Source organism: Chiloscyllium plagiosum, chromosome 6 (genome assembly GCF_004010195.1).
Source record: "Chiloscyllium plagiosum isolate BGI_BamShark_2017 chromosome 6, ASM401019v2, whole genome shotgun sequence".
NCBI classification, from domain to species: domain Eukaryota; kingdom Metazoa; phylum Chordata; class Chondrichthyes; order Orectolobiformes; family Hemiscylliidae; genus Chiloscyllium; species Chiloscyllium plagiosum.
The window spans coordinates 27,643,180-27,661,924 of NC_057715.1; the positions used below are offsets into that span (position 1 = coordinate 27,643,180).

Here is an 18,745-nt window from a genome sequence, read left to right on the forward strand (position 1 = left end):
GAACATCACTCGCCCTCTGCCCAGCTACCCCTCAATGTCAGATACCAGGCAAACAGTGGCACCACACTAAAGTGTTCCACCTTAGAGGTTCTTCTGAGAGCTGTCCAGAAGTGAATGGAAATTTGTTTCCTTGGGGGCTGTAATAAGGCCTTCCTGACTGACCAGGGCAGCTTGGACTGAAGTGGCTGTGGAGATCTCCCATTGGCAGCTCAAGAGAGGATGAATAATCTGCTACGCCCTGCCTGGGCATGGACCATGATCTACTCAATGCTTCATGCCCCAATGAGTCAGAGTTAGCATAGTTCTCTGCAGTGGCAACCTGATAGTACCACTCGATGACCATTTAGTCAACATCTGTTATTCCACCTATCCGTGTGACACTATTGGCACAACAGTGGTACTACCTCTTGAGCTCCAAAACTCAGAAATATCATGCTTTTGACCTTTTACACCAAAGGCTTACATGAAATGAGGACACAGTCATAAAAGGTGGCCTTTTGAATGGAGTCCCCTTTTGAGTTTAGACCTACTTACTTGTCCTGATCAGCTTCACTGGTATCAGCCAACTTGGCTGTCTTGTTTGGGTAGTCTTTTTAGTACAGGAGGCTTACCCAATTGTTCTAAAAGCTCTGGATGACCTTGTAAACTCTGCCTCGGGTGTTCCTTCTCCTGTTGCAGTACTAACGCTGCCTAAACCAAAGATTCTTCAACTTATTGACTGCATGGTAACTGTATTGTAAAGGAAGTAACCATTACAAGCAAAATCTGTCCATCGTGAAAGAAACTTCTGCCTGATTCAAGAGACCTGTCCTTTGTTGAATGAAGGACTGTATCTGTGGAAACATCTGCGTACCTTGATTCGGATTGATTCACAAAGTGACTAAATGTTGATGGAATAGAAAATTTGATAATCTTATCAGTGAAGTTTAACATAAATCAACTTCAATATCCTTCAACCTCAATTTGACTTCATTGTTTAGTCAGTGGTAGGATATTGTCAATCTGGGATTTTTTTTTTAGAAATATTAAATTTTAAAGCAAATCTGTTACCAGACAGTTTTTGCAACATTTTAATCACACATTTCTTTACACTATTTCACACAACCCGAGGATTCCAAAGAGAAATGGGAGAGGCTTGGCATGTAATTGCTAAGATTTCCAAAGTTATCATTTAAAAGCTGAATATGATTTTTATGTTGTGTATTTTTTTGCACGCTCAATTGCTCTGGGCTTATGCTACTGTTGTCACAAGCAGAGCAGTATGTGCCTATCTTCATGGGTACAATGATTTTTAAAGTCTCCGCAGTCTTCCCTTTGAACGGGAGTGCTCCGAAAACTAGTGCTTCCAATTAAACCTGTTGAACCATGACCTGGTGTTGTGTAATTTTTAATTTTGAATACTGAACAATAAGTGTGCATGCTGGTTAATCTGGGCGACTCAGATATGAACTGTCTTGCATAACCATGGCCATCTTTGGAGCAGCTAATGTTGTCAAAATACTGCAGATGCTGGAAATATGAAACAGAGCACTTTGGAGATGCTGAGCATTTGCCTTTGGAACTTCTGAAAATTCTTTTAATATTTTATTGGGCGGCACGGTGGCATAGTGGTTAGCACTGCTGCCTCACAGCGCCAGAGACCCGGGTTCAATTCCCGCCTCAGGCGACTGACTGTGTGGAGTTTGCACGTTCTCCCCGTGTCTGCGTGGGTTTCCTCCGGGTGCTCTGGTTTCCTCCCACAGTCACAAAGATGTGCAGGGTCAGGTGAATTGGCCATGCTAAATTGCCCGTAGTGTTAGGTAAGGGGTAAATGTAGGGGTATGGGTGGGTTGCGCTTCGGCGGGTCGGTGTGGACTTGTTGGGCCGAAGGGCCTGTTTCCACGCTGTAATGTAATCTAAAACTATTATGACATTTGGATGTTATTTTTCCAAAATCACCGGGTCATTAATTGTACTGGTAGTGAATCTTCATTTCCAGAGATATTGTGTCAATCTATAATAAAGATGTAATATTGTGGATGCTGGAAATCTGCAACAAACAAAACATTGGAGAAGCTCAGCAAGTCTGGGGGCATCTGTGAAGAACATCCAAATAGCATTGGGGAGGGTGGTGTTTGGGCCAATCTGTGTTGAGCTTTCTGATCCTTATGACAAGGTACAAAATTGGCTTCAGGCAGTCTTTGCCAGTGTCTCTATATCTCACTTAATTGCTTCGATACTTTTCTAATCAACTTGCACATCATAACATCTTGGAACCTCTGCAGCAGGTGGGACTTGAGTCCAGGACTCCTAGCTCTGAGGTAGTGGCATTACCATTGTCACAAGAACCCTTCACTTAATTACTTAATGATGGATGAAGAAACAATTGCCCTTGACTTTAGATATTCTTACCGATCCATTGATAACTGATCAGGGTACTGAAAGGTACAGCTATTAAAAGTCAGATTTAGGGTAAATGAAATGTGGAGTGGAGGGGTTGGGGTGTGTTGGTGGAGGAGTCTGGTTACCTGTTCCAGAGTCTGCGTGACACATCTGGTTCATCTTGTTTGTTAATAATCAGTGGAAGGCATAGGTTGTTTTGCTGAGAAGGTGCAAGGTATCTGTACTTGGAGGCAATTACGACATTGAGTCTACAGTGAATGGATATACTCTCCAATCTCCCAACAAGGATGTCAGATACTGGGTTGTTAACAGTGTGCTGTAAACTGTCAATTTACTTTTAGAAACTTGACAACAGGAAAAGGCCATTAATCCCATTGAGGCTCTCCTGCCATTCAATCTGCTTGTGACTGACTGACTGAACACCAGTGCATTTCACACCTCACTATCCCTGTAATATTGAATCTATACATTGCACAAAGTGGGTATTTGACCCATTAAGTCTGCTGACAAAGTAGAATTTGGTCAAAAGCACTTTTTGTCATTTTGTTACAGTGACATTTTTTTGCTTTTATGCTCCATCTGCCTCTGAAGTGAGAAATTTTCTTTTGACATGCAATAAAATTAGCAAATTATACCTTTCGAGGATGCTTCTGGAGTTTTGATTCCAAGAACTCGTGTGTATCGTAACTATCTGGTGATTTTTGGTGAAATGCAAAAATAAATTGCCTCAGTAATGAATCTGACCTACTTATCCGAAAATGTAATACCCTGACAAACTCCAGAACGAATACTTAATACTGTTGCTCACAAGTTTAATTAAATTAACTAGCTTGCTTGCTTGCATGCATCGCCTAATGGTTTCTGTGTCAGTCTCATCCCTCCCTCAATATCCAGGGGAGAAGACGTTGGTCTCTTCTTTCAATCATGCATTGCTGCTTTTAGATTGCCATTTCCATTACAAGTCATAAACTAAGAGGAAGTGAGGACCGCAGATGCTGGAGATCAGAGATAAAAATATGGTGCTGGAAAAGCACAGCTGGTCAGGCAACATCAAGGAGCAGGACAGTTGATGTTTCGAGCATTAGCTCTTTATCAGCATTCCTGATGAAGAGCCTATGCTTGAAACGTTGACTGTCCTGCTCCTCAATGTTGTCTGACTGGCTGTGCTTTTCCAGCACCTTACTTTATGGCATAAACTAGGTCAGAAGTCAGAACATTAGGTTGTAGTGCACTTAAAATTACAAGCTTTCAGAGTACTTCCCTTGACGAAGGAGCAGCACTCTTAGTGCTTGTGATTTTTAAGTAAATCTATTGGACTATAATGTAGTATCTTGTGAGTTCTGACTTTGTCCACCCCTATCTAACACCGGCATCTCCCCATCCTGTCATGAACTATACTGCTGTTAGAGAAGACACTATTCAAAGCTTTGGAGTCAAACTGATGGAAAAATTACCTGTGCATGTGCTCATTTATTAGGCGATTTAATCCAATGATGGCAAAAAAAATGTTCATGACGTGTTCCAACATCGTAAGTAAATCCAACTGCATGTGTGCTCAACTTTGGGATATGATAAAGAACGTTACTGGAGTGGTCATAGTTAGTCCTTTTGTCGCATTCATTCTGGACTCTGAAGTGTGTGTTCCTTGCAAAAGCAAGCTACTGCAGGGAATTGGGGTGGAAAAAATAGAAGTACTTAGCAGTACAGGCAGCATCTCTGGAGAGAAGCAGCATTAGTGCTTCTGGTCAAGCTGCGCTTTTGTCAGAACATCTTTTTTTTTAGTTACTACATTTAGATTAGTGTGTACTATTGTTGCTGCAGCTTTTCATGGGTATAGGTACCTGTGGCATGTTGAGAGTAGATAACTACCTTCCTAAACTGGAATACAAAGCACCTTGGATTATGTTCGCAACTGTTTTCCACACTTTGCCTGAACTGTTCAACTGGATTGCCTGATTAGTTATTAATTGGTTAATGTTGACTTGCATGGAAGGCTTCCATCTGTGTTTTATTTAAACAGAGGCATTCATTTCTATATAGTCCCCTTGCCCTTTGCTAAATTCTATCCTGTTGCTGTCCAGCATTAAATTGCCTATGTGAAACTGAATGGAAACAATAGAAGCCTCTTTTCACTCTGAAGAAAGTGATCATCTGCCAGAGTTTTGTTCATTCACGTTTTCCGTCGAACCAGATAGGCAATCCCACAGAGCAACCTTGTCAAGCAGTTGGTGCATTGCCAGATTGTCTTGAGATTGCCACCAGGAGTTGTCAGAAAGTTCTAATGTGAAACTGCCATCATTCTTGGAACAATGCATCCATCATGTCATCTTTCAACCTATTTATATTCTACAATGTTATTGTAGTTTCATTTTTAATAATTTTTGTGGACTTGTGGAGTTTGAAGGGTTGAGAGTATCTGGGTTTCATTGTAATGAGGACTGTGAATGGACAATGAAACTTTTTTTAAACTAGGCAATACCCAAAAGTCCTGTCTTGTGACAACTGCTTGTTTAGGAGCCCCCCACCCCACCCCACTTATAGCTGTGTTTCTGATGATCAGGTTGCAGCTTCTGTTTTGGAGGATGTATGTTTTGGATTTTTTTAGTTTGCCAGCCTGGGAAGGGAAGGAGCTGTTTGAGTCTGAGCATTTGATGGTGCTCAGGTTGAAGAATAACCAGATGAATGCTAGATATTTTTCTTTCCTGAGTAAGCTGCATTGCCAATAACCCCAATAATTTGTGTTTGTCGACATCATCTTTTTGCACCAGAATGTCTCACTGAGCAACTCACACACTTCCATTTTCTTTAACCTTCAAGATCTAAGACTTATTGGCAGTGTTTTTCCACCAAAGTGAATCTCCACAGAGAAATTCATTTATTTTTTCCTTTGTGTGGTGTATGTGTGTATTTGTGCATATGTTTCGGGTTTTTAGACTGGTGTACGTTTTAATACTTGCATATTAAACCTGTTTTGCATTGTCATTGAATAAGGTTTGCTTATAAGGTAATTTTGTGTTCAGTAGAGAATCCTGGTTCATAGGTATCTTTACTTTTAATCGAACATTAACCAGATAAGAAACGGGGGGAGAGGGGGCGTTGGATTTATGCTGGGACCCTTGGATCAGTGGAAGTAGAGCAAGTCAGTAAGCTCCTCCCATCTCAGTTGTAACAACAGTTTGACGTATTGTTGTTCAATTGTTGTTGCTTCCTTCGTAAGCTGCTTGGTATTGATCTTGATTTCTGGGTGGGCTGTATGTTTGCACTTGTGACTAGTTTTTATTATAAAGCTGACTCAGCCAATTTACCTTGTCCACTACTGTCAAATGCAGTGGCACAATTTAGATTCTTTTCTGTGCCAGTTGTGGCATCCCGCAATTGTTTCCTATTTACATCAGTTATTGTAACCTGTCTTTATGTTTTGCCATCCAAATTGCCACTTGTAGGTAATGTCAATGTTGGTACATAAACATTAAGGTACTGTAAGCCAGACAGGTAATGAAAGTCTAGCTTTGTTTTGAGACTGCACCTTCACCACAAACGGTTATTTTAATTTTGCGATTACTTTAATACTCCAGTAATCATGATCAAGCATAAACTAGGGTTCTCTGTTTAAATACTATTTTGCTTCTGTTGCTAATGTATGGTCTTATCTGTTTGATATTTCAGTGAAGTGCATTAAAATTAATCTTTGTAATCTCTATGAAACAGTGTTTGCTTCATATTCAGTGTGATTGTAACTAATTTAACTTTTGTACATACTGAAACAAAGCAGTCCATTTCTAATACAACCATGCCATTTGTAATTTTGCTGAATGTGCAAGTAATTACGGACAAGTAACTACTTGTTTTTCTCTTTTTCCCAGACTAGTTAACAAGATAAAACCAGGTGTCAGTAAAAAGATCAACCGCCTGTCCACACCGATAGCTGGTCTGGTAAGTTGAACACTGTTGAAATAATTTCTCCGTTTTCTAGTAAATCATATAATTATACTTGGGGACCAGGTACTTACAGTCTTTCCCAATGATTTGGATGTGGGTCTCAGATGTAACTTTCCCAAGTTGGTAGAGAATGCCAACTAAGTGGGCTTGTATGTTGTGAGGAGGATCCAAAAGGCTTCAAGGGGATTCGGAGAGCCTGAATGAGTGGGTCGGAGCAGGGCAGATGGAAAGTGATGTGAATACGTTGGAAGAACAGAGTTGCAGTGTAATTCTGAAATGATGAGAGATTGGGAAGTATTCATGTCCAAAGGGACCTGGATGTCCTTTGTCATGGGTTACTGGAAGTTAGCAAGCACATCCAGCAAACTTAGTAAAACAAATTCAATATCAACCTTTATCACGAGACAATTTGAGTACAGAAATAAATGTGACTTGCTTCAACCTCAGCGAGTGAGACTGTACCTGGCACACTGTGTGCAGTTTTCGTTCCCTTTGCCCAGGGAAGACTGTTTGCCAAAGAATATGCAACAGAGGTTAAACATACTGATTTCTGGGATTGCAGAGTTCTGAGGCCAGACTGAGAGAACTTAACCTTCATTCCCTCGAGTTTAGAAGAATGAGGGCTGATCTCATTAAGATTGGTGTGTTGGTTTGTGTTTTTAATTTTGAAGGGGTAGAGAGAGTAGATCAGAAAATACCCACACTTTTATTGCTGTTGGGGTTTACAATTTGGACGCACTTTTAGAATAATAGGCAAACAATTTTGGACTGAAGTGAGGAATTCCATCACTAAGGATAATGAATAATTATAATGCTCTGAGAGCTGTAGAAGCTCAGTAATTGAGCATATTCAAGACAGAAATAGATTTCTAAAGACATAATGCCATCAAGGGATGTGGAGGTAGAATGGGAACATGGCCTTGAAGATGATGATTCACAATCTGGAATGGTGAAGCAGGCTTGATGGGTTAAATGCCCTATTTCCACATTGTTTTGCCATGAAACCTGCTCTGAAGAGCAATAAGGGTACTAGTTCTTAATTTCAGATCCCCATGGCCTGGTGGTAATGTTGTGAAGCTGTGGGTGTACTGTACCTTAAGAGTTAAAAGCAACCGAACTACAATCAATTTAAATTACAGTGGAAACTCGATTATCTGAATGTGATGGGTGGGCACTATTTCGTTCGGATAATCGATTATTCGGAAATTAGATTTAAATGCCTTTCCTCTGGGGCTCGGAGTTTTAAAGTCTGCTCCCCATTCAGGAGACTAGCAGCAGCATACATTTGTGTGACACCCTCCTCCCAATACCGCCCTCTGCCACCCAGCACCACACCCCCCCCCCCCCCCCAACCCAGTTCAACCCTGTCCCCGCCCTGCCTCCCCCTCACCCCCGTCCACACCCATCTCCTCTCCCGAAGAGCCGGGCTGGACACCAACAACCAGACTGCAGCTGCCTTTATACGGTAAGTCTCCAAATAGTATGCGTGCATGCACACAGCCACACACAACTTTTTACTGCAACTTTTTGACAGGTTCCAGGTTTGCCCTGTACAGGACAATGTCAGAGAGATTATTCCGGGGAAGGGGGTGGTTAGGGTACACCCCTGTGTAGAACTCCAGGGAAAGTGTGGGGAGAGAGGAAGGGCGGGAGGTCAGTCATTTGGAGATGGTGCCTGTTTAATCACTAAACAAAAGACACGATCAGTGTTGGAAACACTTCTTTGATGTAACATTACTATCGGGACCTCTATCTCCTTTGGATAATTGGCATTTGGGTAATTGAGGTTCCCCTGTATACATCGAAAAATACCAAATTCCAATCCAGTTTGAACTTAGTATATTGGCAATCTTAAAAGCCCATGACCCAATCCAATACTTTGGGGGTATAAGACCGGGGAAAATTGAACAGTTGAGAGGAGAATCACCCAGCTTATCATATGTGAAAAGTCAGCCAGACAAATAATTTTCTTAAAAGTACCTTTATTGATCAGTAACCTGTGAAGCAGAATCCCTAAGACGACGACACAGGAAGATCCACAAAAGAACCAAAAGCTGCTTGGCTTTGAGATAAGGTTGTTTTGTAAGTCAGACTAGTATTGTAGAGGGGAAAGTAAAAGATAGTTTAGAGGAAGGAGTTGTAAATAATTAGCTAATCATTTTCTCTTATACTTTAAGAAATAAAGTTGTTAATTTTTACTTTCAAGTAGTTCTTGACCTATCGAATTTTAACAGATTACTGCATGGGATAAATCTTTTGTGTTGAGAGTTTTAAATTAGCAGAGGGGTTTACCCCATGTCATCATAATAATAATATACCTTAGATCTCTGAAATATTATTTATTTTTTCTAGAGAGTTGTGGGATGAAGAAAGAGGCTAGCAAACCTTTAAATTTCCTGCACTGTACATTGGAAGCTTACTGTTTCTAATAAATTTTGAATTTATTATTTTCCATTCTTAGACAGCAATCAGATCAAATATGTTTTATTGGTTAGTCTGACTCCAGTACATCTGGAATTTAAATGTGGTACCATGTTAAGGATCTTCCTACATGTGTGGAGGGAGGTGCAAAACTAGTTGCAACAATTGCTCATAATTTCCCTTTTTGATTTTAAATAGATGTTTGTTATTTAATACCCACTCTTGAATATAACTAATACAAATCCATGATTGTCACTATTAGCCTAAAGCTGCTACTGAAAATTGTCTTGAGCTTTAGGTAAGAACAAGTACTTGTTTCTGACATGGGATAATTATATTACCATTCAAACTGTAAATTTTGGTTTGAGTTTCTTCATTGCATCATTTTGCAAGATGTTTGTGAGGTTCCTGCATTTCAGAGTCTTAGATGTACAACACAGAAACAGTCCTTTCGGTCCAACTTTTCCATGCCGACCAGATATCCTAATCTAGTCCCATTTCCCAGCACCTGGCCCATATCCCTCCAAATCCTTCCTATTCATATACCCTTCCAAATGCCTCTTAAATGTTGCAATTGTACCAGCCTCCACCACTTCCTCTGGCAGCTCGTTCCATACACGCACCACCGTCTGCGTGGAAAAAGTTGCCCCTTAAATTATTTTTATATCTTTCCCCTCTCACCCTAAACCTATGCCCTCTAGTTCTGGACTCGCCCATCCCAGGGACAAGACTTTGTTTATTTAACTTACCCACATCCCTCATGATTTTATAAACCTCCAAAAGTCATCCTTCATCCTCTGATGCTCCAGGGAAAACGGCCCCAGCCTATTCAGCCTCTCTCTGTAGCTCAAATCCTCCAACCTTGGCAAAATTCTTGTAAATCTTTTCTGAGCCCTTTAAAGTTTCACAACATCCTTCAGATAGGAAGGTGACCCAAATTGTATGCAATATTCCAACAGTGGCCTATCAAATATCCCGTACAGCTGCAACATAACTTGCCAAGTCCTCTTTGGCTATTTTTTCTCTTCCTCCCATGTATGTTTCAAACTGGTTGGCAGAGTGTTTTTGATTCACCTTTTCTGGTCAAATTAGTGTGCTCATTGTCTGTTGTATAAACTAACTTCCAGGGGTTCCTTGAAAGGTTGAGAAAGTTGAGCATCTCTCTGGAATTTCGAACAATGAGAGCTGATCTCATAAAAACACCAAGTGCTGAAGGGAATTGACAGGATGAGCATTGGTAGTTTGCTTCTCTGGCTGGCTGGGGGAATATAGAACAAGCAGGATACAATTCCAGAATAAACTATTTATCGTTTGGGACTGGGATAAGAAATGTCTTTACTCAATGAGTAAAAACATCTCAGTTCTCTACCCAAGATTGCTTTATTGGCAAGTGCAATCAAGACTATATTTTGTGTCTCAAAGAATTGTGATATGGGGAGCTAGTAGGAAAGTGGAGCTTAAACAGAGGATTGTCCAAAAATTGTTGAATGGTGGAGCAGGCTTGGAGGACCATTCCTCCTATATATGTTTTGAAACTATTACATATTGAGACATTTGCATGGTTTTCAGGGTTTATTATACACAATAACAACTCAGACATTAATGGAAAAGGTCATGCGCTCTGGACGCTGAAAATCTGAAGTAAGACATCTAAATGTTGCTCTGCAGCAACTCTCCCAGGTTCCTTCAACAGCACCTTTCAAATCTGCACACTGGAGAACAAGGGCATCAGATGTGTAGAAAGATCACCTGCAAATTGTCCTCCCAATACATAACATTATTCCTCTTTCTAGCAATACTGTGGATGTACTTACACCAGATTGGCTGCAGATTTCAGAATGGATCCAACCTGTTTTGAATGGTTAAAGATGGTCAAATATTTTGTGCTTGTCAGTAATTTCCCTTTTTTAAAAGAAAACTGTGTTTACACATCATCTTGACTGATTTTGTGACTTGTCTGATTATCACTTTGTTTGACTTGTACCATTTGCCTTTTGTCTTTGATCTCTCCTGCCCTACCTCTCCCATTCCCAATTGTCCTTTCTGCCTTGCTACCCTCTCATTTCTCTCTGCCCCTGTTTCCCTGGCTGTCCTCTTGCCTAAAGCATGTTACATCTCAACTCGCTCCAGGCCCTGGTGAAAGGGTGATGAACTGAGATGTATTTGTTACCCACTCTACTGATTCAGCTTGACCTGCTAAGAATTTCTAGCATTTTTTTGTTTGTATAACTCGAGCAGGCTCTTTTGCATTTTAGAAATGCTATTGATGCCTGAGATGCAAAGAGCAAAATTCAAAAAGGTTTGCTTGTGGGCACTGCCTTTATTTTTCACATTCATTACCATATTTTCCTACTCCTCCCCTCTGAGCCTGTTGAATTGAATTATCTCTGAGGTATGTGCAGTGGTTTTCCCTCCCTACAACAAGTGTTGCCAGGTGTTGGTGTGTACAAACAAAGCAAATATTTTGCATAGTGATGATCAGGATTTATTTCTGCCCCATGTTAAGATGTTATGTTATACGGAGCAGAAGGTTCCTGGTTTCAGTTCTGGTCTGTACCTCATTAGTGAGGCTCACACTTGGCTATGTCTTGAAGTTGCTATTTACTACACTTCAACTGGAGTTTAAAAAGGGAAAAATAGGTTACAGACACTTTTTTTTGTGACTGGAAATCATTGACATCTGGAACGTTCTTGGCTTTCACTCAAGTCATGAGCGATTCAACATATAGGGTTGCTGGAGTCTGGAATGATGTCGAGAGATATGAATTGGGGTCAGTGTTATAATAGACACCGTTCAAAAATTATTTTCCAGTTGATTGAAGAAGATCACTACACATAGCTAAAAACTAACTGGAATACAGCAATTTAAACATGACTCAGAATTTTAAGTCTTTCAAATTGCGATGGTAGGTTTTGAATTTATGACCTCTTTGATGACTGCTGTATCTGTGGTCAGTAAAATATGTAGGGGTGTGGGAAACTAAATGAATTTCTAACCTGTTATGTTAACGACACGATTGTGAATGCCATCCAAAATGTTATGCTTTGATCAAATGCATCTGTGTGGGGTGGATCCACCAGACCTTTGATTGTACCAGCTAAATGCTCTGAGAATTTCTGTGCTTGCTCATTCATATTTCCTTGCTCCAACTCATTAATCAGCATCGATCTTAGTGTAGCACTTTTACTAATCAGACAGAGATCTCACCTTTTGATGGATTTGTGCTTGAACAGCATTTAGACATTGCAACTTTTATATAACATTGTAGCTGTTAACATAGAAATTGAATTCTCTCATCCTTCCATAAATGAAAGTGAACTTCTTTGAGCACAAATGTGAAATGCAAGAAGCGATTGCTATTTTGAAATATTATCTGACACTGAGTAGCTGTATCCTAAACTCCTGTACACCTTGGCAATCTGTCTTGTAATGCCTATTTGAACCCTTAGCTCCAAATATTTAGTGGTAAAGGGAGGCTGTGGCATTAGTCGTATTGACAATGGGTCAGAGTGCCAGGATTAATGTTTTAGGGGCACTGGTTTGAATCTGACCATGGTACATGGAAAATTCTGGAGTTTAAATTTACCAAATTCAAAATTATTATATTGGTGATCATGTAACAACTGAACCTAATAGCCTTTAGGAAAGGAAGTCTGCAATTTTCAACCTGTCTGACTTGCATATCTCCAGATCCACAACAGTATGACTGATTTCTAACTACTCTTTGAAATCAGCTGGCAAGTAATTCTGTTGATGTGCAATTGGAGATGTGGGAAAAATACATTTTATTTGTGTGGATAAAAATTGAGGCTGACTAGTGCAAGAATATCATTTGTGGATGAACAGAGTATATAAAAGAGTTGGTTTCTGGCATGGAAAATGGGATTCACTTAAATGCAGCAATTTAAATTATTTGTATCTTTTGAATTCCTTGTAAAATAAAAAGACTTGTATTCATGACCAGTAAATGTGTTGAAGTTCTTCATGGCTAATTAAGTACTTTTGAAGTATAGACACTAGGAAAAATGCTCTTAATTAAAATGGTTGTCCCTTACAGTCTTGTGACAGTTGATAGCCACAAGCAATACCTGTTCTGACCATCCACCTTATAAGTAAACCCTTTCTGCAACTATTCCAGCATTAAAGATGTTTTACATATTCTAGTGACCATTCTCCCTTAAGGGCCAACATGATCGTTCTAAATCTAAGAAAAAAGCTTTTTTAGTAGGAAATATTAACCAATTTGGCTTTCTAAGAAAATGTTAATTTTCACTCACTCCTGGAGATTCCAGTAGCACCCTGTGTTTTTCTCCCCTTGTTACTATCTAGGAATACCCTGGTTTTGTCTTTAGTGTCATGATGATGAATCATTACTCCTGGATCTCCTGTGGATATATTGAAGAAAATGCACGCCTAAAATATGATAGTGGTAAATCCAGAGCAGTTTAATTTGGTGTCTGTTTGGAAGTAGTGTTTTGGATTATACTCAGTTGGAGGGGGATGCAGGAATGTCCCATCTAATGGGTGTCAATGAACCTTGAAAATGAAGGCTTCAATGGAAGAAATTAATTGCAAACTAATCTCTTAATCTCACATGAATGATCCTGATATTTTATTTCTTTCATGCATATATAGGTATGGGGGTTAAAAACCACTTTCAGTCCTGTTTTGTGCGTAATGGAGGTAACAGCTGAGAAAATCCCAAGCCACACTTGCACGGCAGGTTAAAAAAGGAAGACTCTTACTGTCCTTGCTGGAAGCCAGACAGCAAGTGAAACTGATATTGAGAGGAAACAGCAAGATCTTCCAAATCGCCCACAAAACCAAGCATCTCAGTCAATCACTCATCAATGAGCATAAGTACTACACATAACAGAAACAGTGTTCCATTGCCTGCTGTTCATTGAGTATTGATCAGTCTCAATATTCCTTTTTAAACTTTTTGTCTTTTGATTCATCTCGTACTTCTGATCAGTACGCACATGCGTTGTAATTATTTTTTTGGTTTAGTGGCTAATGAACTCTCCCTTTTTGACAACTCAAAGTCTAGTCAAATTGCATCTCTTAAAACATAATTTTGAGTGGGAGAAAGGTATTCATGAGAAAAGGTATCTTTTAAATTAACCTTTTTGTGACCAAATGTAGGAGAGGAGGGTGTTGAGAAAAAGAAGAGCAGCCGAGTTGATCCTCCTTGCTGAGCAGCTAGACAATTATTGGGAATTGCACCCCCCCCCCCCCCCCCCCCCCCCCCCCTCAAAAACTGCACTAAATAGGTGGCCTTACCTGGGGACTACTGGGGACTAGTTGTAATACTATCTAATACTATCTCTGGGGGCCATTCCTGTTGTCAATTTCAGAACCATGGCAAATTGTTCTTAAGAACCCAGGAATGCCTTCCTTGGGGTGAAATGAAATCTCATGATATGTTACCACCTTCAGGAAGGAGGACCATGAAAGGAGAAAACTTCTCTTTTAAAGAGAGACTTAAATTATTCTTAGGGGTAAATGCCAAGAATGTAATTGAGATATTGTCCTTGCTGACAAACTAAGCTCAGCAATATACAGGGACTGAAATGAAGCGAATGGGATTCAGCTGCTACCTATACCACCATATTTAGATTAGATTCCCTACAGTAAAGAAGCAGGCCATTTGGCCCTACAAGTCCACACTGACCCTTTGAAGAGCAACCCACCCACACCTATTACCCCACCCGATATTTACCCTTGACTAATGCACCTAACACTATGGGCAATTTAGCATGGTCAATTCACCTAACCTGCACATCTTTGCACTGAGGGGAAACCGGAGCACCTGAAGGAAACCCCTGCAGACACAGGAAGAATGTGCAAACTCCACAGTCGCCTGTGGTGGGAATCGAACCCAGATCCCTGGTGCTGTGAGGTCACAGTGCTAACCACTGAGCCATCATGCTGCCCCTAATAGGGCTCATTTCTTCATTGACTTGTACTGTTGCGAATTCTGAATCCTCCAGCCTTGTAGGAAATGATTGAAAATATATATGAAAAGATTCAATATTCCTGATATTCCTGGCACACCGCAATTCTTAAACAAATCCAAATAACTTTTAAGATATCTGAATCTGAAAGATTATCTTCTGAGTGATATACTGATTTATGCGAAAGACAAACAATGACAATCAAATGCATTCTCCCCAACCTTATTTCCGTCTCGCTCTCCTGTTCCCTTGCATACATCATTTTACTGATAAATTTGATACTTTCTTTGCAAAGAACCTGCACTAATGACAATGCCTAACTAAATGAAAGCAAAAAAACTAGTTCTTAATGCAAGCCTCAGTATAAAAGTTAATACCTGTCTTGAGTACTCACTGACATCATTAATGCAGGACTACCTTAATCTTCTCTGACTTACTTTGTCCATTTCCTATTATTTATCCCTCTGGAAATTTTAATAGTAAAAAGATTACATGAGCAAATACCTTGAAGGCACCAGGAATGAATGCGATTTCTAACTTGTCATGTGTTGACATTCAGTCAAGAAAAACATGTTGGAATGAGCATAATTATATCCTTTGTCAGTGTGTTTCTAGGCTTTTGAGGATTCTGTTATACACATAACAGTCTCACCCTGCGGAAGCTGCAGGTGTTTCATCAAGGATGACAAATGCATTTGGAGGAGGAAAATCTCTGCAATAACTAAAATATTGTAATAAAAGTACAATAAGTGTGTGCTCTTGTTGTACCTGAGTCATTGTGGTTTGGAACATACTCATTGGCTCGTAAATAGAATTCTTTGGCATTGTGAATAAAGTTGCAGCCTCCACTTAACTCATGTTCATTAAATGAAGCAGTCATGTAAAGAGGTTTCATTCTTTCCCTTTCGGTAGATTACAAAGTTGTAATGTGCAGCCTTGACTGTTTTGTTTAGATAAGTAAGGCATTTGAAGATGAAATTCTATTCAATTCTAGAAAGATCTGTCTTGGGACTGGAGTTGAGAAAGAATGCATTCTGGGATAAAGAGACTGGGTTTCTGTCTTTTGCTCCCCGACCTGTTCTGTAAAACCAGTGCTGCATGAATAAAATTACCTTATAAATAAAATGGCATTTTGGCAAAATGGTGTGAAGTTAGGCTGTCCTTTCAATCACCATTATGATATTAGAGAAATTTGTTTGCTATGCATATTGTTTGGATTCCTGAGAGGCAGGCAAGTTGTAGCTCACTACCTTGCCAATGAGTTTGTTATACTGATAAGTCGCTTGAGAATAGAGTCTCATAGCACTATTGTTTCCTGGGGATTGAGGTAAGTTTGCACGGTGCCACTAGAAGCATGTGAACACACTTCTCTCAAGTACCTTGGACAAAAAAAATCCTATATCCTGTTTTAGGTAGGGAGATATTCTGCAGAATATCTGCTGTGCTCGTGCATATAAATTCAAGTGTTTGTGCTACAATTTGGTGTTTTTTCTTAATTCTAATTCACAAATATTATTAATCTTTATCCCATGTTAGCAATATCAACTTCCCAGCACCATTAATTCATTGAACCTATATAGTTGCATCTTCATAACACACTATTGTGGGATGTTAGCACTATTTAATTTGAATTCCAAAGACTTGGGAACATTGTAGAAAGGATCATTGAGGTGTGAGAGCAGTGGAATAAGTAGTCTATTTTTAATTTCTTCCTTCATGGGTTGTGAGTATCACTGCAAAGCTTTGCATTTATTAGCTATCGCCAGTTCACCTTGAAGGTGGTGGTAGACTGCCCTTTTGAATCATTACAGTCTGTACTGAAGGTACTCCCACAGCACTGAGTATATGAATAGCTAGGACTTTGATCCAGCTTTTGAAGTTATTTCTAAGTTGGGTTGATGTGGAGATTGGATTGTAGGTGGTGGTGTTCCTGTGCTTATTTGGTTCCTACTCTGTTTACTATCTTAAACATGCATTCATTTCACCACTGATACATTTTGCCCATCACATGTACCAACAAGATGCAACGCAACAACTCACCAAAGCTTCAACATGCCTTTCCGACCAAGATTTCTGCTACCTGTGAAAAAGGAAGGCCCGAGAACGAAGAATTGAGGAACTGACACTATTGAAGCCTTTACTGGAACAGTTAGGCTCGGGTAAAGACTAACTGTGGAGCATAAGTCTTCAGTACTTTTGCTGGAATGTTTTTTGTGTACATGGCTTTCTCACAAGACATACACTTGGCCAGTTCTTGATTTCACATGGAGTGAATTGAATGGGCTGAAGATTGACTTCTGTGACTGTGTAGGCTTCAGTTGGAGGCTGAATTAGTTCAGCTGGAAAAACTCAGCAGCTCTGACTGCATGACTAGAGAGAGAGAAACTGGTTAACATTTTGAGTAGACGACAGTGAGGACTGCAGATGCTGGAGATCAGAGTCAAGATTAGAGTGGTGCTGGAAAAGCACAGCAGGTCAGGCACCATCTGAGGAGCAGGAAAATCGATGTTTTGGGCAAAAGCCCTTCATCAGAAATCATTCCTGATGAAGAGCTTTTGCCCGAAATGTCTATTTTTCCTCCTCTGTTAACATTTTGAGTCTAATCTGACAGACTGAATTCTGAAGAAGAGTTATTGACTCAGAACATGCTCATCTGGGCATTTTGGCTTAGTGCCTGCCTTTTTCCCATACCCTCTTTTCTCTTAAAAGCATCCAATACCCTTTGCAAATAACTCAGCTGAACTTGCCTCCACCACACTTCTAGGGAGTGAATCCAAACCTCGACCACTTGAGTATGGGGAGTGGGGGGGAAACGAAGTCTTATTTCTGCCTTTCATTTGCTTTTTCAACAAGACACCTTGAAATTGCTCCTTCTGCTGCTTGATCGTTTTGAGTGGGGACAGTTTCTCCCTATTTACTCTGTCCAGCCCTGTCATGATTTTGAAATCTTCTATCAAGTCTCCTTTTGGCGGCCTCTTCTCAAAGGAGAAGAATCCCAACCTTTCCAATCTTGCCTTGTAACTGAAAATTCTCATTCCTGGAACCGTTCTCATAAACCTGTTCTGCACTCTCTCTCTCAAATGCTTTCACTTCCTAAAGTGTGGCACCCAGTACTGTGCACACTACACTAGCTGAGATTTAACCAGTGTCCTTACACATGTTTATATGCCCTTCCTACTGTTCTATTCCATTCCCTTATTAATGAAACCTGGAATGCTATATTCCTCATTAACAGCTATCTCCACCTGTCTTGCCACCCTTTTAATGACTTGTGCAAGTATACACCCAAATCTGTTTCTGCATACCTTACAAAAGGTGTGTCACCTATCAGTTCTTTGTGTTGAACTTCATCTATCACTTATCTTTCCAATCTAACGACTTATCAGTGTCCTTTTGGTGCTGTATGCTGTCTTCCTCACAGTTTAGAATTCTGCCACGTTTTGTCTGGATCAGGATCCAGATCATTAATGTTTTAGGAAAAGCAAGAGTCCCAAAACCGACCTCTGGGTGAGCTCCTCTGCAAACCTTCCTCCAGCCTGAAATATCCCCATTACCAATTACTGTTTCCTGTTGCTCAGCCAGTTTTGTGTCCATGTTGCTCCTGACCCTTCTATTCCATGACACAACACTTTCCTCCCCAAACCAAAAAAAATTGCAAATGTTACAAATCAAACAAAAATGGAAATTGTTAATGAAACTGAGTAGTCTGGAAGCATCAGGGGGGTGGAATGTCAAGATTTCAGGTCCAGTGACCTTACTTCAAAAATCAGTGTGTTGTGTGACACTTGGTGTCAGTTGGAAGTTCATGTGTATCATATCAACAGCCTTGCTCTCATTAACCGTCTCTGTTATCTCTTCATAAAAAACTTCCAAGTTAGTTAGGATACAACTTTAACAAAAGTCTCTTCTGAGGCAGCACGGTGGCTAAGTGGTTAGCACTGCTGCCTCACAGCACCAGGGACCCGGAATCAGTTCCAAGCTCTGGAATGCCTGTGAAGTTTGCATTTTCTTAGAGTCTGCATGGGTTTCCCTGGGGTGCTTTGGT

General features: G+C 40.2%; 1 protein-coding gene and 1 long non-coding RNA gene across 4 annotated transcripts in view; one reads left to right on the forward strand and one right to left on the reverse strand.

Moving 5' to 3' along the window:
• The window catches only part of lmo7a (LIM domain 7a), a 225,001-nt gene that overhangs the window by 67,145 nt on the left and 139,111 nt on the right, over positions 1–18,745 (forward strand). For all 3 annotated transcript variants that reach the window (XM_043691398.1, XM_043691399.1, XM_043691397.1), the window contains exon 4: positions 6,246–6,315. In XM_043691398.1, coding sequence (XP_043547333.1) covers positions 6,246–6,315 — 70 coding nt within the window. The remainder of the gene's footprint in view (positions 1–6,245; positions 6,316–18,745) is intronic.
• The window catches only part of LOC122550530, a 41,728-nt gene continuing 33,173 nt past the window's right edge, over positions 10,191–18,745 (reverse strand). The window contains exon 4 of the long non-coding RNA XR_006311871.1: positions 10,191–10,591. This is a non-coding gene — a long non-coding RNA (uncharacterized LOC122550530). The remainder of the gene's footprint in view (positions 10,592–18,745) is intronic.